The sequence below is a fragment of the Trichosurus vulpecula genome, chromosome 6 (assembly GCF_011100635.1).
Source record: "Trichosurus vulpecula isolate mTriVul1 chromosome 6, mTriVul1.pri, whole genome shotgun sequence".
Taxonomy (NCBI): Eukaryota; Metazoa; Chordata; class Mammalia; order Diprotodontia; family Phalangeridae; genus Trichosurus; species Trichosurus vulpecula.
Genome location: NC_050578.1, coordinates 272,974,712 through 272,998,850, shown reverse-complemented (window position 1 = coordinate 272,998,850; position 24,139 = coordinate 272,974,712). Strand labels below are relative to the sequence as shown.

At 40.2% G+C, this 24,139-nt stretch overlaps 1 protein-coding gene across 1 annotated transcript in view; it reads right to left on the bottom strand.

Moving 5' to 3' along the window:
- Nucleotides 1-7,515: 7,515 nt before the first annotated feature.
- The window catches only part of LOC118854570 (steroid transmembrane transporter SLC22A24-like), a 29,246-nt gene continuing 12,622 nt past the window's right edge, over nt 7,516-24,139 (bottom strand). The window contains exons 5-10 of the mRNA XM_036764934.1: nt 20,846-20,963; nt 19,171-19,286; nt 12,393-12,607; nt 10,207-10,309; nt 8,155-8,361; nt 7,516-7,582 (exon numbers count right to left, since the gene is read on the bottom strand). Coding sequence (XP_036620829.1) covers nt 7,516-7,582; nt 8,155-8,361; nt 10,207-10,309; nt 12,393-12,607; nt 19,171-19,286; nt 20,846-20,963 — 826 coding nt within the window. The remainder of the gene's footprint in view (nt 7,583-8,154; nt 8,362-10,206; nt 10,310-12,392; nt 12,608-19,170; nt 19,287-20,845; nt 20,964-24,139) is intronic.

The window sequence follows — 24,139 nt, the reverse complement described above, 5'->3', positions numbered from 1 at the left end:
GCCAAGTAGATTTCTCTACTTTGATCTACCTGACCTTGGGGTATTTGTGAACTCTTTGGTCTCGCTGGTGGCCTGAGATGTCAGCTACTCTCCCTGACTGTTGATCATTAGCAACAATGCCTTGGAAAGTTTCACTGCTGCCAGGTGGGGGCGGGGAGCAGAATTCTTGACAATGACACCATCTTCTTTGAGGGGCCTAGAAACCTCAGCCTGGAATGCTCTTGACCATCTCTGCCCCATTAGACTTAAAAAGCAAGTGGGTTCCCATGCCCACAGTAGCAGCCCTTAAAGCCAAATGGCTTAGCACTAGATGTCAATGGGTCAGAGCTGGACTACTATACTGACAGACCTACAATTCAAGTGTCTTCACCTCCACCATTGTCACTGAAGTAGGAGGTTCCAGCATCAGCCCCAGGGCTTTGGAGAGGAGATGGGATGGTCAAGACATTGAGCTGGCATGGTTCCTGGCCTGTCTCAGTCAAGGCCACACCATAGACCCTCCCATAGCCATTCTTAGCTCTTATCATTCTCCACTGAATTTCCTCCCTTCTCTTCCAGTAGAACCTAATATGTGACTCCCAGCCACCTAAAGCAGATTTATCAGATCATGTACCTGGGGATAATTTTCTTGGGCAATGTCATCTGAGGCTATGTTTCAAAGGTCTGTTTTGGTGTTCTATGTTCCCACATTCCTTGATCTCAACTTGGGAAGAAGTATTTGAGGCTCCTGAACAGCTACTTTCCAAAGGCCAGAATCTCAGTTTAGAAGGCTTCAGAACACTGGAGAGAGGAAGAAAGCATTCCTTAGGGCCTCATTACTATTTGTGGTCAAGGAAAATGGGACTCAGCTTCCTCTAGGAAGCAGTGGGTCATACTGTAAAGGGACACCTGAACTTGTTCATGGCTTCTCTTCCACTCTGTTGCCTTAGACAAGACACTCTGGGGTTACCTTAAGCTCCCTCAAGTATAAAAAGAAGAAATTGGACTGGATGGCTAATGAGGTCCATTGCAATTCTTCGGTCTTATGAGTATACACCCAGCCAAAGTTGGTGCCCCAAAGATCCAACCACTGGGTTGTATAACCTTGGCCCCATGGACAGAACATTTTCCCATGCCAACCATAAAGCTGGGACACTATTTCCCATTACTACCCAGAGCACCACTGGAAAGAGGGCACAGCTTTGAAGTATAATAGTATTATGTAAGTAACTCATATGGTATGATGAAAGATTTTGCCATTCTGGGCATGGGTCTGATGATAAAAAAGTTCACCATCCCCAATCCCTGAATCCATTAATGTGAGAGTTGGAAGGGAAGCTTGGCAGGCTCCATTTCAGCCCATCTCATGAAAGAATCCCCTCAGAAAGTCTTCCTAAGCCATCATAGAACCTCTGCCTGAAGCACTCCAAGGAGAGAAAGCCAGCAGAGGTAAGAGAGGGCACAAACTTAGAGTATGATAGTAGTGTGTAAGAAATACACCTGCCCAAAACAACTCTCCTCTCTGCCCCTGTAGGAACCGTGATATCCTTCCACTCCTCCCCTTGAGAACAGCAGCTCTACTTGGTTTCCTGCACTTCCTCCTCTTGGCACCTCATCTCCCAATGGTTAGATCTGGGGGTATTTTTGAAAGTTACTTCTGACCCTAACTGTGTATATTTCTGCATTATTGATATTAAAAAATGAAAATGGGAGAAAATGTTTCAATCTGCTCTCTGAATCCATCAGCTGCTTTTTCTCCCCCAGCCCCATCCTCTCTCTCTTCAGGTAAATACCATTTTTCATCACGAGTCCTTTGGAACTGTGGTGAGACATTGTGTTGATCAGAGTTCCTCTAAATCTTTCACAGTTGATCATCTTTACAATATTATAAGTGTTCTGCTGGTTCTGCATATTTTGTCTTCCATCAGTTCATATAAATCTTCCTTGGTTTCTCTGAAAACCCACCCCTCCATTCTTTCTTATACGACAAACACTTACATCACATTGATATACCATCAATTGTTAAACCATTTCTCAATTGATGGACATTCCCTCAGTTTCCTGTTCTTTGTTGCCACTAAAAGAGTTATTATCAATATTTTCTTAACTATGAAAACTTTTCCTCTTTCTTTGATCTCTTTGGGAGTATAGGTAGCAGCATAATTCCATCAATGGGTATGTACGGTTTAATAGGTTTGGGAGGGTAGCTCCAAATTGTTCTCCAGAGTAATTAGACTAGTTCACAGCTTTTTCTACAGAGCATTAGAGCACCAATTTTAGCACATCCTCTCTATCATGCCATTTTCCTTCTATACCATCTCAAGACAATCTGATGGATGTGAGGTAGTGTCTCAGAGTTATTTTAATTTTCATTTCTCCAGTTATTTGTGATTTCATGTGTTTCTTATATTCCTTTGGATACTTTTGATTTCTTTCTCTTAAAACTACCTATTAATGTCTCTTCATTATTTTTTTCAATTGGGATATTATTCTTATTTTTCCAAATTTCATTCATTCCCTTATGTATTTTAGAAAAGAGACCTTACTCATAAAAATGTGATGCAAAGATTTTATTTCCCAGTTTCCTGCTTTTCTTCCAATTGTAGATGCATGAGTTTTGTTTTGCAAAACTTTTTTAATTTTATGTAATCAATATTATCCAATTAACTTCCTGTAAACTTCTATCATAAATTCTTCCCCTATCCATAGATCTGACAGTTAATTTCTTTCATGTTCCAATAATTTCCTTATGATATCATCCTTCATGTCTAAATCATCTGCCCATTTTGACACCATCACCTTCGTATATGGGGTGAGATGTTGGTGTCTGCCCAGTTTCTGCTCGATCATTTTCAAGTTTTCCCAACAGATTTTGTTGAGTTCAGGCCCCAGTAGCTATTATCTTCATGTTTATCAAAAATAATTTACTGTGCTTATTTGCTTCTGTATATTGTACACCTAATCTGTTCCATTGATTAACCTCTCTATTTCATACTCAGTACCTAGTTGTCTTGGTGATTACAGCTCTGTAGCATAGTTTGTGATCTGGTCCTGTTAGTCTCCCTTCCTTCCCATTTCTTATTTCTCTGATTCCACCGATATTCTTGAACCTTTATTCCTCCAGTTGAATTTTGCTATGATTTTTTTAACTCTAAAGTAGGTAAGGCATAAATAAGTAAAATAATTTGGGAAGTATTGTCATTTTATCATGTTGGCTTGGCTTATCCATGAGCAATTAATAATTCTCCAAATATTTGATCTATCTTTCTTTGTGTAAAGAGCATTTTATAATTGTGTTCATATACAGTTGCTTCCCATTGTCTACAGGAACAAATCACAATGCTCTGTTGGGCATTCAAGGCCCTTCATAGCAAAGCCTCCTACTACTTTTCCCACCTTCTTACACCTCACTCCACAATATATACCTTTTGATTCAGTGGCACTGGCCTCCTGACTGCTCCACGAACAAGACACTCCATCTCTAATTTGTGGATTTGTTCTCTCCATTCCCCATGCCTGGGAAGCTCTCTCTCCTAATCTCAGCCTAATGGATTTCCTGGGTTTCCTTAAGTACCGACTAAGATCTCGTCTTCTTCAGGAAGCCCCAGCCCCCTTAATTCTGATGATATCCCCTTATTTCCTGCAGGACACAGATAGATAGATAGATAGATAGATAGATAGATATAGATATAGATATTCACACAAAAACATATACATACATATATATGCATATGTGTGTGTCTGGATGGGTAGGTGGGTATTGTCTTTCTCATTTGATGGTGAGTTCTTTAAAGACAGTGACTGTGTTTGGCCTCTTTTTGCATGGCTAGTGTTTAGCACATTACCTGATGCATAGTAGGCAGTCAACAAATATTTATTGACCTTCTGACTGAAAAGAAAATTTTCAAATTTCCAATAAAAATCATTGTAAAACAAAACACAAAACTGTGAATCTCTATTATGAATAAATCTTGCTTTTCCTTTTAAGTTGCTAATATATTCAACATGCACCTTTCAAAGGTGTACGGCTTATCTTGGATTCCTTCTGGTTCTTTTTCATTCTTCCCTCATTTGTTTGGGAAGACGGATTTGGAAACTTTATCCCTAGCCTCTCTGCCTCACTGACCCTCTCCCTCCATTGAAATAAAAGAAAAGCAAACCCTTGTAACAAATACACATAGTTAAGCACAAAAGATTCCCCCACTGGGCATGTCTAAATACGTGTGTCTCATTCTGCATCTTGAGTGCATCACTTCTCTATCAGGAGGAATCAAATTTGCTCATTACAGAGTTGTTAAGTCTTTCAAAGTTGTTTGTCCCTAAAATGTGATTTTGATTGTTAAAAAATGTTCTCCTGGTTCTACTCACTTGCCTCTGTGTCAGTTGTGCCTTTCATGATTTCTTAATGCTGAAATATCATATCCAATTCATATACCATAATTTTTAACCATTCCCCATTTTCCAGATATCTGTTTACTTTCTAGTTCTTTGACACCACAAAAAGAGATGTTGTAAATATTTTGAACATACTTGGGTTCTTTTTCATTGTCCTTATTTCTTTGGGATATAGACCTAGTAGTGATATTGATGAGCCGAAGAATTTGTATAGTGTGGTGGTGGTTTTGGGAGCATAATTACAAATTGCTTTCTTGAATTGCTAAACCAGTTTCCAGCTTGGCCAAGAGTGCATTAATGTGCCTGTTTTCTCACAGCCCCTCCAACACTTCTTATTTTCCCTTTTTGTCATCTTTGCCATTCTAATGGGGGTCACCTAGAACATCAGAGTTGCTTTAATTCACATTTTTTTAGTTATTAGAGATTTGGTGCATTTTTTACATGTTGGCACCTAGGTACTGCAGTGGATAGGGCACAACATGCAAAGTCAGGAAGACCTGAGTTCAAATCCTGCTTCAGATACTAGATATGTGACCCTGGGCACAGAGTTCCTGTAAGAATAAATGGAATAATATTAGTAAAGCAGCACTTTGTGAACCTTAAAGTTTTGTGGAAATCCTAGCTTTTATTATTGGTGTTATCTTTTTAATCATCACTATTAATAGGTTTCCGAAAACTAAAATTTTTTCCCTTTCAAAACAGCTTATTCAAGATTGGGTGCACAATACACAGTAGGTAATAGCCATAGTAATCTGATGTTTGATAAACCAAAAAATCCTAATTTTTGGGATAAGAACTCACTATTTGACAAAAACTGCTGGGAAAGCTGGAAAGCAGTTTTGCAGAAACTACTTATAGACCATCAATGGACACCCTATACCAAGCTAAGGTCAAAATGAGTATGTGATTTAGACAGAAAAGGTGGTGCCATCAGCAAATTAAGAGAACATGAAATAAGTTACCTGACAGATCTGTGAATAAGGAAATAATTCAAGACTAAAGAAGAGGTAGTCTTACAAGATATTAAATGGATTTTAATGATATGAAATTTAAATAGTTTTACACAAACAAAACCAATTCTGCCTAGATTACAAGGAAAGCAGAAAATTGGGAAATTTTTTATAGCAAATGCCTATGACAGAGGATTCATTTCTGAAATATATAGAGAACTGCATCAAATTTATAAGAAGACAAGTCGTTTTACAATTGATAAGTGGTCAAAGGATGTGAACAGAAAGTTTCCCAATGAAGAAATCAAAGCTATCTTTGGTCATATGAAAAAATGCTCTAAATCACAGAAATGCAAATTAAAACAACTGTGAGGTACCACCTCACACCTATCAGATTGGCTAATATGACAGAAAGGAAAATGACAAATGTTGGAGAACATATGGAAAATTTGGGACACTATTGCACACTGTTGGTGGAGTTATCAAATGATGAACCATTCTGGAGAGCAATCTGGAGCTATGCTCAAAGAGCTATAAAACCGTGCATATTATTTGATCCAGGAACACCACTGTCTCCCAAAGAGATTAAAAGGGGAAAGGACCTATTTGTACAAAAACATTTATAGTAGTTCTTTTTGTAATGGCCAAGAATTGGAAATTGAGGAGATGTACATCAATTGGGGAATGACTGAGCAAGTTGGGGTATATGATTATGATGGAATACTGTCATGTTATAAGAAATGACCACAGGGATGGTTTCAGAAACAATCTTGGAAGACACATAAAAACCGAAGCAAAATGAAGTGAGAAGAAGCAGGAGAACATTGTGCAAAGTAATAGCAATATGGTGAAATCGTCAACTCTGAATGACTTAGCTATATTCTCAGCTGTACAGTGATCCAAGCCAATTCCAAAGGACTTCTAATGAAAAGTGCTATCCACCTCCAGAGAAAGAACTGAGGGAATCTCAATGCAGATCACAGCACGCTGTTTTCCACTTTCTTTATTTGATTTGGTTTTTTTTTGGTCTCTGTCTTCTTTCATAACATGGCTATTATGGAAATATGTTTTGCATGATCACGCATGTATAACTGATGTCAAATTGCTTACTCTCTCAGGTAGGAAGGAGAGAATTGAGAACCAAAAAAATTTTAATGAATGTAAAAAATTGTCTTTACATATTAATGGAAAAAATAAAATATGAAAAAAGAAAATTGTCTATTCATATTCTTTGATACGAATTTATCAATTAGATTTATCAATTGGAGAAAGCAATGAGGCTTTCTCCTTTTTTCCAGGTAATTCTGTTACAGGTAAGAGTCTCATTGCCCTGTACATGAATACACCAAACCCTGAGGTTTTACATCGTGAATTCCACATGGTTTATGCCAACTGCCAGATTTTATTGACTTCTCTTCATATAATTTTAATGATTCAATTTGAGCAGCTCAATTCAATAAAGATTTATTAAGGTCTGCAAGACAGGGCACCATTCTGGGTGCTGAGGACACAGAGAGAGAACAAACAAGAAAAGGCCCTGCCTTCCAAGAGTTTGCATTCTATAGGGCAGAAGGCAGACAGAGTACATACAAAGGAATGGATATAGCAGGCAATCTGAGGAAGGAAAGATCACAAATAACTAGGAGGATGAAAAACTTTTTCCACTGGAGCTGGTACCTAAGGATTGTCAGAGGGAAAGGCAAGTTGGTGAATAGGACCCGGGCACAGGGGCACAGCCTGTGCAAAGGCGTGTAATTGAGAAGTTGGAAGATAAGCTTGGCTAGAACAGAGGTATGATAAGGAGAATCATGAGAATTAATCTGTGGAGTCAGGGCATCTTCAAGTAAACGCGCACAAAGCCTCTGTGAAGTATTCTCTGGGACTCTTTATTTTAATTACATTTTGTATTTATTTATTGGGGTTTCTGTTGTCTCCCCAGGTAGAATGTGCGCTCCTAGAGAGCAAAGCTTGCTGGGATTTTGTCTTTGCATCTCCAGTGCCTAGCACTTAGGAGGTATTTAATCAAAGCTTGTTGATTGAGTGACACTACTGAAACCTCCTGAGAGCCTGGAGTCCAGGCAGGACCCCTGGTGCTCTAAATGCTGGACTCATGGACTCCCCACCAGGAGAAGAGAGGAAAGCCCAGATTAGACTAGAGTTTTTTCTTCTCAGTCAGACTCCTGGAGCAATCTTAAAACTGGCTTATTTTCACTGCAGGGTCATCCTCATCTCTTCGTCTTGCTTCTTCTCTTGAATGTCTTCCCATGAATGAATGCAAACAAAAGAAACAAATTTGAGTACGTATGGTGGAGGGAAGGAAAGGGGATAAGCATTCATGAAGCACCCACTGTGTGTCAGGCACTGTGCTAAGTGCTTTTACAAATATTACCTCATTTGATTGAAGGGGAAGAAACTTATCTGAGTTGGGGGGGGGGGGCAAGAGAATCTCTTTGGCTATTTGATGGCTATAAATGTCTTTTTGTATGACTCTTGGTGGCACCACTTGGTGGCAATCCCTAGACTCCCCTGAGGTTCTGTTCACCCTCCTCGTGACTTTCCAGACCAAAGCATTCTTCTGAACCCATGATTCATTCATATATATTTTCTTCTCCCAGAGGAATGTAAGCTCCCCCAGGGGAGGGACTGTTTGCTTATATATTTGTTTCCCAAGTGCTTAGCATAAAGCTTTATTAAGCACACAGCAGGTGAATAACAAATCGATGCTTGCATTCATTCATTCATCTAATCCAGTTTCCTCTTTTTACAGATGAAGCAAATGAAACCGAGACACATTAAGAGACCTTGCCAAGATTCCACAGGCAGTACTCACCTACATTCTATTTCTTGGATGGTGTCAGGCATTGGCTTGTTCTTGGTTTCAGGGAGGAAGAAGAAGACCACAAAGCTGGTAGTGATGGCTATGATGGCAAAGATGATCTGAGGGAGGGCTGGAATGTTGTGCCTGAGTGTATTCACTAGTGGGGCCAGCACTGACCCAATTTGCTCTCCCAAGAAAATGAATCCCAGGCATGTATTCCTGTCAGGGCAAAGGAAATCTCATTGTCCTAGACTCAACACTTCAAGAGGTTTCTCCTCTTTTTAGGTCTTCAAACGTGCTGGAGAGACATTTCTTGGGTGCACTGTAGGGGGACTTCATTCAATGAGTTGGATTAAATGGCCATTGAGGCTCTATCTGACTCTCAGATTCTGTGGTTCTATACAAGTCCTAGATTCAACACCTATTAAATATCCCATTCCCCTCTCTTAGCAGAGTCTGCCTCTTCAGAATAAATGCTTCACTCTCCAGATATCCACAAACCATTTCTAATGGTTCTTTCCAGGATTTTCCTGGAATTCAAGTTAAGCTCATTGACCTAGTGTTTGTAGGCTCTGTTCCCTTCTCATTTTCAAAACTCAAACATTTGTCCTCTAATCTCATGGCACCTTTCCTGTTCCCTGTGATCCTCAATAATCGCTGATTAAGCTCAGCCATTGCTATCTTGACTGGTTCTTTCATGACCCCAGGACACAGGTCATCTGGGCCAAGTCACTTGGATTCATCAAGGGCATCCAAGGTGCCCTCTTGACGTCCCTTACTTTTCTTGGGGACAGCCAGTGACATGCTTGCAAATGTTGTGCAGAAAGCTCTCCAGAAAAGAAGCATTGCATTTGGGGAGTCTTTGGCCTACACGCTGACTACACCCTGATCAATGACTACTGAAAGACAACCATGGTGAGCCATCTGGATGCAGTCACAGAGCAACTGCCCGTGCTCCAACACTCACGTGTGGGGTGCATCAGGCTGAGGTTACTGTGCATGCTCATAAGGGCAGGGATCTTATTGGTCAGTCCCTGTTTATTATCTCTTCTTTCACACCATGATGACAATAATGACCAGGCTTTAAGGTTCCCATGATCCTTTGCACATGTTATCTCATTGGATGTTCCTAAGAACTCTGGGTGGAAGATGCTCTTATTTTCCCAGTTTTACAGATGAGGCACCTGAGAGGAGGGCGGGTTAAGTGATTTACTCATGGTCACACAGCTAGTCAGTGTCTGAGGCTGGATTTGAACTCAGATGTTCCAGATTCTAGGTCCAGTGCTTTATCTATTGCATTACCAAGGTACCCCTAATGACATGCCTAAACCTTTGTGAAACTTTAAAGGTGCTGAATGAATGCTAGTTACTGTTATCCCAGGATGCTGGCTTGTCTTCACACACATATTTCAAGTCCACGTTCACGTCAGGGTGGAGGTAAGAGAGAGATCAAATTTCCTGATACCCACAGGCTTGTTGGCATTGCCCATCCATCCTGCTACTTTACTTTGTGTAACTGAAGCTCCTGTTATTTCAGCTTGGCTAATTCTTTAGGTTGGCTCTAATCCCACTTCTAGAGAAACAGCTCCATGTGTTTCACACCAAGTCCTCCTCTGAGACCTCCCTGTGACATGGAGAAGACTCTGGGTCTTCAAAGGCCACAGGAGACAGAAGCCATGGCAGCCCCTACTAAGCTGGAAAGAATTCTTGTGAGGCTCCAGGGGTGATCTCCACCTTTTTTGTCTGAGAACCAGCTTAGATGATTTCAGATTGCCAATGACCAGGTAGCTTCCAAGGAAATTGGAAGTTTTTGTCCAGAGACAAAGGAAAGTCTGAGAGAGTGATGTAAGTTTGAGAGGAGCTGATATTGTTGTGGGGGGTGGGGCAGTGTCAGGATCTCTGGGCCTTGAAGGTGAGAGCCTAGCTGTGTCAGAGAGAGCCCCAGACATAGGAAATCTCCCTGGGTTATCTCCTGGGGGGTCTAGTCTATTGAGTCTCTCCACATCTCCCTTTTCCCCAGAAATGGCAATGTCTGCTTCTTTATCCCCTAATTCTCTTTCTTACCTGACTTCTGTGGGTAGGAGCTCCACAGAATAGACAGTATTACTGGGAATGGAGATTGCAATACAGCTGATTCCTAGTATTGCCGAAACCACACGCAAAATTCCTATAAAGCAGAAGACCCCAAAATATCACTAAATCAAAGTTCAACACATCTTGGAGCCGTTCATTAGTTTATTCACCATATCAATTCAAATCTTCATCCATGTAATTATCTCTCAAATTATTCTACTATTCATTCCCTTCATCTGCGTGCCCATCCACCCATTTATCCTAATAGTATTTCTTATTAGAGACAGTTAAGTGGTGTAGGGATAGAGTGCTAGGCTTAGAGTCAGGAAGATCTGAGTTTGAATCCTGCCTTAATACTTACTGGTTGGGTGACTCTGGGCAAGTCATTTAACCTGTCTCAGGCCAGTTTCCACATCTATAAAATGGGGATCTTGGCATCTGCCTTCCAGGGTTGTTGTGAGGAACAAATGACATGGTACATGTAATCTGCAAACCTTAAAGTGCTCTCTAAATGGTAATTGTTATTGGTTTGTTTCATCTAGCAAATGATAAACACTTATTGTTCCCTTACTGTGCAATGCTCTGTGCTAAGTGCCAATGGCATATAGTAAAGAAGAGTTCAATAATCCTTTTCTTTAAGGAACTCTGTAAAGCTGAATTCAGACCATAAGGCAGCCAATTATTCATCATCTATTCAATTCACTTGTTCATCCTATCCATCCATCTCTTTATCTCTCTGTCTACCTGTCCAACCATCTATTTTTCTATCCCTCCTTCTATCTATATCTATCTATCCATCTATAGCTATCTCTAGCTAGCTAGCTAGATATATCTATCTATCTACCAATCATTCCTCTATATCTACTCATCTGTCCTGGCCTGTGTTCGAATCTTGGTTCTGCCATTTATTAGCTCTGCAGCACTGAGCAAGTTGGTTCTCCTCTCTTAGCCTATTTCCTCTTCCTTAAAATAAGAAAGTTGGGAAGTCACCATGACATTGAATGCCATTGGTACCAGAGTACCTGAGTTCAAATTCCACCTCTGAGGTACACTACTTGTGTGACCTTGAGCAAGTTGCTTCAATTCCCTGGGCCTCAGTTCCCTCATCTGTAAAAAATGGGATTTCTGAGGTTCCTTCTGCTCTAGATCTATGATTCTGTGAGTCAGGGGTCTCATACATTTAGTCTTCATTGTCACTGAGGATAGGGACCAGACCTATTATTTCATTCTTATACAGATGTATAGGGAATACCCAGGTAGAGAAATTCACTCTACTAACTCGAATTGGTCTTTTCTCTGCAATCCATAGTCTGTAAGTTGCCTACTATACTGAGGAGTTAAGTGACTTGCCCAGGGTCACAGAGACCGTAGGCATGAGATAAGACTTGAATTCAGGCAGTCAATGAGTATTCATTAAGCACTTACTACACGTCAGGCACTGTGCTAAGTGCTGGGAATACAAATAAGGGCAAAAACAAGGTCCTAGCCCATAGGGAGCTCACATTCTAATAAGAGAGACCATATAAAGACAACTAGGCATACAAGAGATATACAGTGTAAATGGGAGGCACTTCCTGGTTTGGAGAGCAGATCTCCATCTACTTTGCCTCCAGGGTCCTAATACTCAAAGAGCCCATAACTACCATTCATCTGTGCTCTAAGATCAAGTCTGAGGGTTTAATGAAGGCAACCAGAGGTACAGCCTTTCCCCCTTTTGTCCCCTTGCAGAATCAAGACCCTAAGTCCTAGATTCATTTCAGTGTCCCTTTGCTCCAAAGTGAGAGGTAGATGGGAGGTCTGACCAGCCCAGGGAGGCCACACCCAAGTGGGCCTTATGACAGGCAAGAAACTTCTCAAAAATGACAATAGTAACAATACTATAGCTGATGTTTATATAAATCTTACTATGTGCCAGGCACTGGCACATTACAAATATTATCTGACAAAACCTCTTGAGGTAGGTGCTATTACTATCCCCATTTACAGATGAAGAAATGGAGGCAGGCAGAGGTTAAGTGACTTGCCCAGTGTCACCCAGCTGGGAAGTATCTGAGTCTGGATTTGAATTGAATCCATCTTGACTCCAGAACCAGTCTCTATCAGGCCACCTGGCTGCCTCTGATCCTATGCTACTCCTACTCCCCCTTCCCCCCTTTCCCCAAATCCCACTCTCTTACCTTGAGGCAGAAATGCACTGGGAAGTATGAACAGTCCAGCAAGAAGGAGGCAGGCCACCGCTATCGTTCGACGGCCAAGGCGGTTCATGATGAACAAGCCCCCAACCCGGCTTAGGAAGACAGAAACTCCCAAAAGAAGCTGGAGCATTTGAATATTGCTCCCCAAGTTCTGAAGATCCAGAGAGAGTCCATAATAAAGCACATTTGTTGTGAAACTGCAACAGACAGTGGGGAAAGCAGAGAGAATCCATCATGCTTGGAGCCCAGAACTAACCATTAAATGCACTTCAGTTCAATGAATAAACACCTGTTGGGTGCCAGGATCTGTACATACCCCTCAAAGACACAAATTCCTCAAGGAGTTCATATTCTGCTGGGGGTGGTGATGCTCCATGAATACCATTAAGCTAATGACAGATAAATTCAGGAGGGTAATAGGATCACTAAGTGGGGTGACCAGAAAAGGCTTCAGTAGGAACTGGTGCCTGGAGCTGAGCCTTGAGGGCAGCCAAGGATTCCAGAAGGTAAGGGTGAGGAGGGGATGCATTCTAGACATGAGGAACCTCACATACAAAGACAGAGAGTGGGATACAGATTCCCTACTTCAGGAAACATCAAGAAAGTCATTTGTGTTATAACAGAGAGTGCGAAGGGCTGTGATTTTTTTCTTCAATAATATTTTTCCAATTACACTGAAAAATAATTTTTGATTTATTTTTTAAAGTTTTGAATTCCAAATTCCATGGTTCTCTCTCTCCTCCCTCTTGCTGAGATAGTAAGCAATCTTATGTAGGTTATACATGGGCAATCATGTGAGACGTTTCCATAGTCATTTGGTAGAAGGAAGAAAGGAAAGAAAGAAAGAAAGAAAGAAAGAAAGAAAGAAAGAAAGAAAGAAAGAAAGAAAGAAAGAAAGAAGGGAGGGAGGGAAGGAAGGAAGGAAGGAAGGAAGGAAGGAAGGAAGGAAGGAAGGAAGGAAAGAAGGAAGGAAGGAAGGAAGGAAAGAAGGAATGAGGGAGGGAAAGAAGGAAGGAGGGAGGGAAAGAAAGAAAGAAAGAAGGAAATAAAGAAAGAAAGAAAAAAAGAAAGAAAGAAAGGAAGGAAGGAAGGAAGGAAGGAAGGAGGAAAGGAAGGAAGGAGGAAAGGAAGGAAGGAAAGAAGGAAGAAAAAAGAAAGAAGGAAAGAAAGAAAGAAAGAAAGAAAGAAGGAAGGAAGGAAAAGGAAAGGAAGGAAGGAAAAAGAAAGGAAGGAAGGAAAGAATATAAAAATAGCGTGCTTTGATCTGCATTCAAACTCCATCAGTTCTTTCTGTGGAGGCAGACTGCATTTTTCAACATGAAACCTTTGGGATTATCTTGGATCATTATATTGCTGAGAAGAGGTAGATCTGTCATAGTTGATCATCGCTCAAGTTGCTGTTACTGTGTACAATGTTTTTCTAGTTCTGCTCACTTTACTTTGGTTAAGTTCATATAAGTTTTTTCCAGATTTTTCTGAAAGCATCCTGCTCCCCATTTCTTCTACCAATAATATTCACCACAATCACATACTGCAACTTGTTCAGTCATGCACCATTTCATGGACATCCCCTCAGTTTCCAGTTCTTAGCTACCAAAAAAAGATCTGCTATAAATTTTTTTTTTTGTAAAATAGGTTCTTTTCCCCTTTTTAAAAAAATTTGGAGGATACAGACCCAGTAGTGGTATTGTTGGATCAAAGGGTATGCACAATTTTATAGCCCATTGGGCATAATTCGAAATTTTTCTCCTGAATGGTTGGATCAGTTCACAGCGCTACCCACAGTGCATCAGTGTCCCCCTTTTCCCATATCCCCTCCAAAATGTATCATTTTCCTTTTCTGTCATATTAGCCAATCTGATGGGTGTGAGTTGGTACTTCAGAGTTGTGTTAATTTGCATTTCTCTAATAAATAGTAATTTACAGCATTTTTTCATATGACCATAGGTAGCTTTGATTTCTTTGTCTGAAAACTGCCTGGTCATATTCTTTGACTATTTATCAATTGGGGAAAAACTGGTATGCTTATAAATTTGACTGATTTCTATATATAATTGAGAAATTAAACCTTTATCAGAGGTACTTGCTACAAATCCCCCACCGCATTTTTCTACTTTCCTTCTAATTTTAGTTGCATTGGTTTTGTTTGTGCAAAATCTTTTTAATTTCATGTAATCAAAATTATCCATTTTACATTTTGTGATGCTCTCTACATCTTGTTTGGTCCTAATTCTTCCCTTATCCATATATCTGACAGGAAAACTATTCCATGCTCTCTTAATTTACTTATGTAGTCACCCTTTATGTGTAAATCCCTCTGACCTTATCTTGATATGCAATGTGAGATTTTGGTCTAAACCTAGTTTCTGAAAGACTATTTTCCAGTTTTCCCTACAGTTTTTGTCAAGTGATGAGTTTTTGTCCCAGAAGCTTTGATCTTTGGGTTTGTCAAACCCTCAATTATTTTAGTCATTTACTAAAATGTATTGGATGCCTAATCTATTCTACTGATCCACCACTGTATTTCTTAGTCAGTACCGGATTGTTTTGACAATTACTACTCTAAAATACAGTTTGAGGTTTGGTCTGGCTAGGCCACCTTCCTTCCTATTTTTTCATTGATTCTCCTAATATTCTTGACCTTTTGTTCTTCCAGATGAATTCTGGTATTGTTTTTTCTAGCTCAATGAAATAGCCTTTGTTCATTTCATTGGTATGGCACTGAAAAAGTAAGTTAATTTAGGCAAAATGGTCATTTTCATTATATTGGCTTATTCTAACCATGAGCAATTAATATTTTCCAATTGGTTAGATCTGACTTTATTTGCATGAGAAGTGTTTGGTAATTGTGTCCACATAGTTCCTGGGTTTGTCCTGGCAGGTAGTCTCAAAAGTATTTTATATTATCTATAGTTATTTTAAATGGAATATCTCATTCTATCTCTTGCTGCTGAACTTTGTGGGTAATGTATAGAAGTGCAGGTGACTTATGTGGGTTTATTTTATATCCTACAACTTTGCTAAATCTGTTAATTATTTTGACTAGCTTTTTAGTTGATTCTGTACGATCTTCTAAGTATACCATCATATCATGTCTATCATCTATCAACTCTCTATCTTATCACTGTACTACATGCGACTTTTAAAATGTTGACCATGTATTAGGGCACTGAGACATTACAAACAAATTTAACCAAGAAGAAATAGTTAATACATCTTATACAGATGATAATGCAATAAAAATAAGGATAAACATAAACAGAGGATGCAGGCCCAAATGGAAAACTTGACAATGAAATCTTAAATAATGACTGGGTAAAAGAAGTAATCATAGAAATAATTAATATTAGTGTGAAATAAAATAGTAACGAACCAATATACCAAAATTTCTGAAATGTAGCTAAAGCAGTCATCAAAGGGAAAATCATATCATATGCTAACAAAACAGAAAAAAAATCAATGAACTGAGTATCCATTTTTTAAAATGTAGAAAATCAATGAAGAAACCTAGAATAAGCACAAAATAAGGAATATTAAAATTAGAAGGGAAATAGATAAATTGGAAATAAAGGGGACTCTTGTTTTGCTATAAGTGGACTCAGTGACCATGGAGGTCTCTTTTGACTTTGAGACTGCACGATTCTGGAACTGAGACATCTATTTAATCTGCCATTTGAGGATGGATGGAGGAAGAGAGCCCTGACAAAGAGAAGAGTCATGGAGAAGTGCTTGAGATGACCTATATCACCACCACTGATGTCTCAAGAAAAGATGTATGATTTTTTGTTCATTTTCCTTCTCTTTTCTTTAACTGGACCTGTGATTTCATTGATGAATAATGCTGGTGGGTAAAGAAACAAAATCTCAATCCAAATCATCACCTTTTCTGCAACTTAGTCTTAGAGACTTCACTGGAGCCATGACAAATTTAAGGGACTTGCCCAGAGTCACAGGGTGTGCCTCAGATGTGGGAGAACTATGTCATACTCTGAAGCCCACTGCCCGCTACTTGGGGGAAAATACCCTCTTCTTTTACTGAACCAGCTTCTATTTATTATCAAGACCAAGGTTTGTGATTTTTTAAAATGCCAAACAACTGTTGAGCAACTCCTTTGGGTTCAGAGAAATTTTCTTTTCCCCAAGTAACCACTTTCTAGTACTTTAACATAGTCATTATGTTAAGAATCCAGCAGAGTTCATAACTTTCTGTCCTTATTGGGTTTTTCATTCTTTTTCATGTCTCTTCTTGTCCAACATGATAAAAGAGAGACTATTTATCTTCCTCATCTTTTCCGATGAAGGTTTACATAAGGTTATTTCCCCCAAGTATGTTTGCACAATGAGCCTTTGGGTTCCAATGTCTTAGGTATTATTTAGGTGAAATTTACTATCTCTACAGAAGAAGCTTTTCAGGATAAGACAGAGGAGACCTTCCAACATGCTTGGCATTCAAATTTGTTTGTCTTGCCAGCTGAAGATGCTATCATTTGTCTAAATTGTGCATTGATACAGATTCCCATCCATCCATGGCTTCCCATTCTGGGGGACTCTTGTCTGTGAACTCCCATAAGTTTGCCACAGAGGGCCATGCCCCTTTCCCTCCCAACATGGCCACGCTAGATTATCTTCCTCTCACAAATCCCCTAATGACATCCTTAATTCCTATTCTTCAGGGTTTCTCCTTGGCTCTATTGTACAAATTGTTCACACCCACCAGCTACCTTCCCATCGCCTACTGGTGATATTCATCGCCAGTTCTTTGAAGACTGGTGTGCCACATCTCACTGCCATACACAATTCTGGTAATATATCAGCACTAGAAAGAAGGGTGTCTGTTTTGGTGAGAGGCTTATAGTCGCTAAAGGAGCTTTGTAATCTTTTGAAGACAACCCTGTGTACTTAGCTCCTCCTATTGGTTTCTTGGTTCAGCGCATTGGTCATGTGCAATATCTCTTCCAATTGATCAGATCACACTTGGAAAATATCCAAAAAGTTTCACCAAAGGGAAACATCTGAATATGAAAAACAACAGTATGGAGCAGGAGGGTGGGGAGCCTGGGGCCCATGAACAGCAGGGGAGAGATTTTTGTGGGTTAAGGAGGGGAAAGATTCTCCAGCCTTCACATAGGACAAACTCTACAGGATGGACCTGAGTTTTGTTTTTTAGGTGACATGAAAGGCATCTTCAGGATGATGCGTGATTGCACCTGGCATGAGGGGAGAGTACGGGATAAAGAGTTCAAGGGCTGCACTGATACTTAGGAAATGTGTAGAGACTTAGAGCAAGACTGACACCTGGGTGGCACAGTGGATAGAGGCAAGACCTGGAGTCAGGAAGCCCTAAGTTCAAATCCAGTTTCATACACTTAATACTCATGTGACTCTGGGCAAGTCAGGTATCCTCAGTCTGCCTCAGTGTTCTCCTCTGTGAAGTGGGATAATAATAGCACCTACCTCAAAGGGATGTTGTGAAGAGCAAATAAGATAATATTTGTCAAGTGTGTTAGAAACCTCAAGGCATCATATAAATCCCAGCTATCATCATCACCTTTGTCACTCCACCTCATTGGATAGATCCTTCCAGGAGCATTTATGGAACAACGGACAAAAAAATACAGAAGATGAGAAAGAGGAGGGAGAATGCATGTCCCTGATGTCTTGTATCCATGGAAGCATAATAATGACTTTAGAATTCCTTGAGACAGATATCCATTTCACTTAAGAAAGTTCGGGGGGCTATACTTGGCCTGAGTTTTCTTCTCTGAAATGTGACTCAGATGAGTGCCCAGAGGAAGGAAGTGGGGATGGGGAAAGACATCATGCTTCTGTCACATTAAGATCACTTGAAGAAGTTGGTGTTGATTCATTTAGAGAAGAGAAGACTTGGGGAGGGGAACATGAGACCTGCCTTCAAGGACCTGCAGGGAAGATGCATGGAAGAAAGTAAACATATGGGGCAGCTAAGTGGCACAGTGAATAGAGCACCAGCCCTGGAGTCAGAAGGACATGAGTTCAAATCCCACCTCAGATGCTTAACACACTTACTAGCTGTGTGACCTTGGGCAAGTCACTTAACCACAATTGCCCAACTTACCCCCCACCAAAAAAAGAAAGTAAACATATTCTCTGTATGGCCCCAGAGGCAGAATGAGGAGCCAAGGTAGAAGTCACAGGGAGGCAGGTTTAGGTTCTATGTAACAAACAACATCATAATATTTAGAGCTGAAGGTAGAATGAGCCATGCCAAGAGCTAGTGGATTAACCAGAAGTTTTTAGACAGAAGCTGGATAAGTGTTAGTGATTTTAATGTGAGGAATACTGGTCAGTGAATTCCTTAAATTCAGGTTTAATTAGATGATCCTGAAAGCTTTTCCAACTCTTTGGTGTCACTGAGTTGTTTCAGTTGTGTCTGACTCTTCATGACCCCATTGGAGGTTTTCTTGGCAAAGATACTGGAGTGGCTTGTCATTTCCTTCTCCACTTCATTTTATGTATGAGGAAACTCAGGCAAACAGGGTAGAATGACTTGTTCAGGCTCACACAGGTATCTGAGGTCAGATTTGAACTCAGGAGGATGACAGATTCCAGGGCTGGCACTCTATCCATTGCAGCGCCACCTAGCTCTAAGATTCTACAATTCTGTGAATCACAGGCAGACCAGCCTGTCCTTACCTACCACCTATTTACTGTATCTACCTGAGAAATACTTTGGGGGGTGTTTGTAGCCTTTAATATTCCTCATACATTATAGGGAACCTACCCTGCAAAGGACATACAGAGGATTCTTGTACGCAGAACAGGTAAGCGGACCAAATCCAACGTGGTGTAATGGGTCTCTGCTTCAACCAGCTCCATTTCCACAGTGGATCTCAAAGCCTTTAGGGATAAGAGGCAAGGATAGAGTCAATCTGGAGATTAGACTATAGAAGAACATAAGGAAGAAGCAGGAAGAATTGAGTTGGTAAGAGATTCTAGGCAGGGACTGGGACCAAATGAGAATTCATTGGCTATGAGCTGAAAGTCTTGTTAAGCCTTTCCTTACCCCAATGGCAAGTTCTATTACAACATGCCCAGTGAAGCCATGCCAGGGTCAGAAGAGTACCATTGAGAACCCCCAGGTCATACAAGGTCAGAGATGACAGGCTGTGCTCATGTCTATCAGTACAGATTACATTTGTTGAAAGTGTTCACCAGGTTTGTGGGGAAACTATTGATAATTTCTTACCATGTTCTTTCATTAAATGCCTTTGCTCGGTTTGTGCTCTTTGGCTGAAAAATAAAGGCAACTGGACTACTGGGGACTCATGAGCTATGGTTTTGAGAGGATGTGGCTCCACAGAGAGAACATCATGCTTCTGTTGTATTTTCCCATCCTTGCAGCAGGACTGAAGGTTGAGGTTTAGCTTAGACAGAGGGCGTTTTTCTTTCAGCTGCTGTGTGAATTTGGTCCCATAGAAATTCAAAATATAGGAACCAGGGGTGGTCCTGTTTGGGTAACCCACTTATGGGTTACATAATTTCCCATGGAAGCTACATATAGATGAAGAAACTGAGCCTTCAGAGATTAAGGGACTTGCCCATGGTGACCCAGCCAGGACTTGGCTGAGGAAGAATTCAAGCTCATGTCTCCTGACTGAAAAATCTAGTGTTCCATCCACATTACCTTCAGTGGCTGGCTACGGTGCCTATCTTGTGCTCCTTCAATTTGCTAGACCACAATTCATTAAACTCATTTCATACAAATTTCATTAAGATCCTTTTTCTAAATTTGCCATGTCAGAGTACATGATCCTTGGTAGCCTCAGCCACAGTCAAGCCTGCTCTGGGCCCAGAGAGAGGCATAGAATAAACACTTGTTAAGAACCTTCATGTAGAAGGCAATCACTGTGCTAAATGCTTTACAAATAAAATCTCATTTAATATTGATTATATAATTGTCTCATCAACCATTTTACATTGTCTGCTTATGGAATGGCAGGGCAAAGGTTAAACCACTGAGCAAAGAAAGAAATGAAGAGTAAAAAAAAAAAGAAGAAAGAGCAGACAAGAAGGAATATGGAGAGACAGGAGGGGAGAAGGGCAAAGGGCTGCAGAGATCTTCTTAAACCAGAGGAGAAACTCCCTCTCCCCCACCTCCACAAAGGGATCCTCACACTATCCCATAGTTCAGGTACCTCTTCCCCAACTCTGATTTCTCTCTCTTACACAGCTAGGAAGCCCCAAAGATTTGTGTCTTCAAACAGGCAAGTTTACTGTAGCCTATTCTTGTTCAGTATGAGTTAAAGTATCCACCCCAATGCCTTACTGTTCCCTGGCCCACTGAGAGCTGAATAAACATCATCAGAAATTGTACTTTCCTCTTGGACTTGACTGGGCTTGACTTGAAAAGCCACCATTTCCCACATCCCAGCCCCAGCTCCTCCTTCCCATCTCACCTCTACAGTCAGGGTCTTATCCTTCACTCCACTGTTTTTTGCCACTTTCCTGAGGACCTTTAAGGCATCATCATATTTTTTGTGGACAATCAGCCATCTAGCAGACTCTGGCAACCACCTAATTAAACAGTGCAGGACAGTTATAATTAATTCTACATTTTCTCCTTGTTCAAAATCACAATGCTTGTTTGTAACAGAGTTTGGGTTCTTATTATTAATTCTACATCTAATTACTCTGTATCATTTAATATGTGAAAGAAAGTTCACACGTAAAAGCTTTCATCCCCAATTATGCCACAGACCTCAAACAAGATGGCTAGAATTACTGACTAACTGGAGTCTTTCTTGTTTTTTCCTCTTTGTTAAAAATTCTAAATCAGTCAGTCAGGTTTTTACATTTAGTTCAAATCTGTCTTCCCCAATAGATAATCAAATAGACCTATCAGAAAAAACTTCTAAAATTATCAATAGATTAGACCCCATTTATATCACCCTTTCATTCCTTGAAGCTCTAAGTGGGAGCAAATCCCTTCCTTCTTCTCTGTCCCAGGGGAGTAATCATCTCAGGTGACCAATTCAGCAAGAATTCAATTCTTGTATCAGCAACACAAATGTAAATAGGAGAATTACATCATTTGAATATGTCTTGATTCACTGACCAGGAAATGGACATTTTCATTCATCCTAAGAGATGCTTATCTTGTCTTTTCTATTAGAAATGTTTTATTTCCTTGATTTTCAAGCTTTCTTCTAAACCCTCTCCATTCCCTTATTGCTCTAGCAAAAGAAAATAATAAATAAATATAACATGTCTAGCATCAGCTTCTCAAAATTTCAAGGTTAAAACAAATGCTTCCTGAATTTATCTAACATTTCATCACCACAGTTTTTATTAGAAACATTAAATCTGTATTTAATAAGCCCCCTTAAGATCGTAAATACAAATTTCTTTCTAGACCATCCATTGAGAGCATCAGAGCAGGGTACTCTCCCTGGGATTGAGATTATTAGTACTGAGACAGAACCATTTTAAGAATTCCCTGACAAACTTTTATGTCTATATGAATTAGAAGTCCACTTGGAGATGAGATGGATGAAAAAAACTTTAGAAACAAAATGATTCTAATTTGTAGATTATTGATACTAGAGCATAGATCATTCAATTAATTCCATACAAGATTCATTAGGACTATTTTTTTAATGAATACTCCAATTCATGAAGCCATAAACAATATCATAATCATTCAATAAGATTTTCCTAATCTTGCTGCAAGGAAAGCTGTGCTTTATTGCATTAATATCTCTTAATAGATCTGCTCCATTACTGACTGTTCCTTAGGTGATAGGCAGTCCTCCTGACAAGCAGACAAGACCTCGAGGCTCCAACACCAGAACCAAAGTCACTGCCTTAGTTTCTGCCATTTAATCATTTTCAGGGTGGAAAGCCAAGTCAAAATTTCAGGCTTAATTCTCTTACAGATGCAGAGAAATAAATGAGAGCCTATTATAAGTAAACTGTGTTCAGAACTGCAGTAATGCTCTTTATAGGATCTGTCAACCAGCCAAAGTTTTCTTGTTTAAATAATGGACTTTCATTACTCATTGATTCTGTCCATTTCCCCATAGTCCCCTCTCCTGGCATCATAGTCTTTCTGATCCTCATCTTGACCCTGGCACTGGATCTTCTTTGTCTGTCTTGTCTGCCCTCTTAGGAACCTGGATCCTCATCTGTGCAGATGATTCCATTCTCCCAGTAAGTTTCATTAAAGGATTTCATGGAATTTTTGACATCTGCTTTGTAGTAGAATTTGGCAAACCAATATCCATGTGCTTTCTTCACATGCATTATGATTTCCTTTCTATCACCACTCTTGCCAAAGAGTTCATAGATCTTTTCCTCAGTTGTATAAAAGGAGAGAGTCCCAGCATACAAGGTGCAGCATTTCTTCAATAACTTCTCTTAATCTCATCCCTCTAGAAGTGCTTGGTGAGGTACTGACCCAGCTGTATGTAGGAGTCACCATCCAGCATGCTCAGGAGCTCACTGGACAAAGAGAGTAGGCAAGAGAGGCCAGGGTGACTACAGAAGATGGCTTTCTGGGAACCCACATTTAGGGTTCTAACCCAGATCTTCTGACTTCAAAAATGCCCCCTTTCTGTAATTAAGTCTGTGAAAGAGAGAGATAAGGACTGGACTTACGATTTCACTGGAATAGGGAACTGCCAGATGGCAAAAATCCCTCTATCACTTCAATTTTGTCTTGGTGGGTTGCTTAGAACATTGAGAAGTATAGTGACTTGCCCATCCTGAAACTGGTACAGAAGCTATTTGGTCAGGGTTGTAGCCAATTTTCTTAAGATAGGTACTGACTTCCTTGACAATTTCCTCACATCTCTTTTTACTGTATGGAGGTGTGGGCAGAATCCATTTTGTTGACACCAACAAATTTGACACCGACAGTTGTGATCAGAGGCAAATGCACCTTTTGGTTACAGGCAGGACCACCTTGTATATACATACATACATATATGTGTGTGTGTGTGTGTGTGTGTGTGTGTGTGTGTGCGTATCGTGTATATATATATATATATACATATATATGTATATATCCCATATATACATATACATATGTCTGTTATCTCCTCTGATAATATTATCTCCTTCCAGGCAGGGCCTGTTAATTTTCTATTTGTATTCCTAGTGTAGTAGAGTGACTAGCACTTAAAATAGAAGCTTATGGGTTTTTTTTCACACTGGGTTTGCCACCAGAACCTGTGGGTATTGTAAAAACCATCACTAAACCTCCACAAGGAGAAGACTCACATTAACATAGTCATCACTGGACACATAGACTCTGGAAAGTCCAACACTACTGGTCACCTTATCTACAAATGTGGTAAAATTGGTAAGAGAACCATTGAGAAGTATGAGAAAGAGGCTGCTGAGATGCAAAAGGGTTCCTTCAAATATGCCTGCCTTTTGGATGAGCGGAGGGCTGACCATGGCCGTGGTATCACTATTGATATTCTCTGTGGAAATCTGAGACCAGTAAGTACTATGGGACCATCACTGATGCTCCAGGACATGGAGACTTTATCAAGAACATGATTGCAGGCACATCTCAGGCTGACTCTGCTTTCCTGGTTGTTGATGCTGATGTTGGTGAATTTGAAGCTGGTATCTCAAAGAATGAGCAGACTCCCTAGCATGACTTCTGGCCTACACACTGGTGTGGAACAACTGATGGTTGGTGTCAACAAAATGGATTCTGCCTGAACCCCCCTACAAATGGA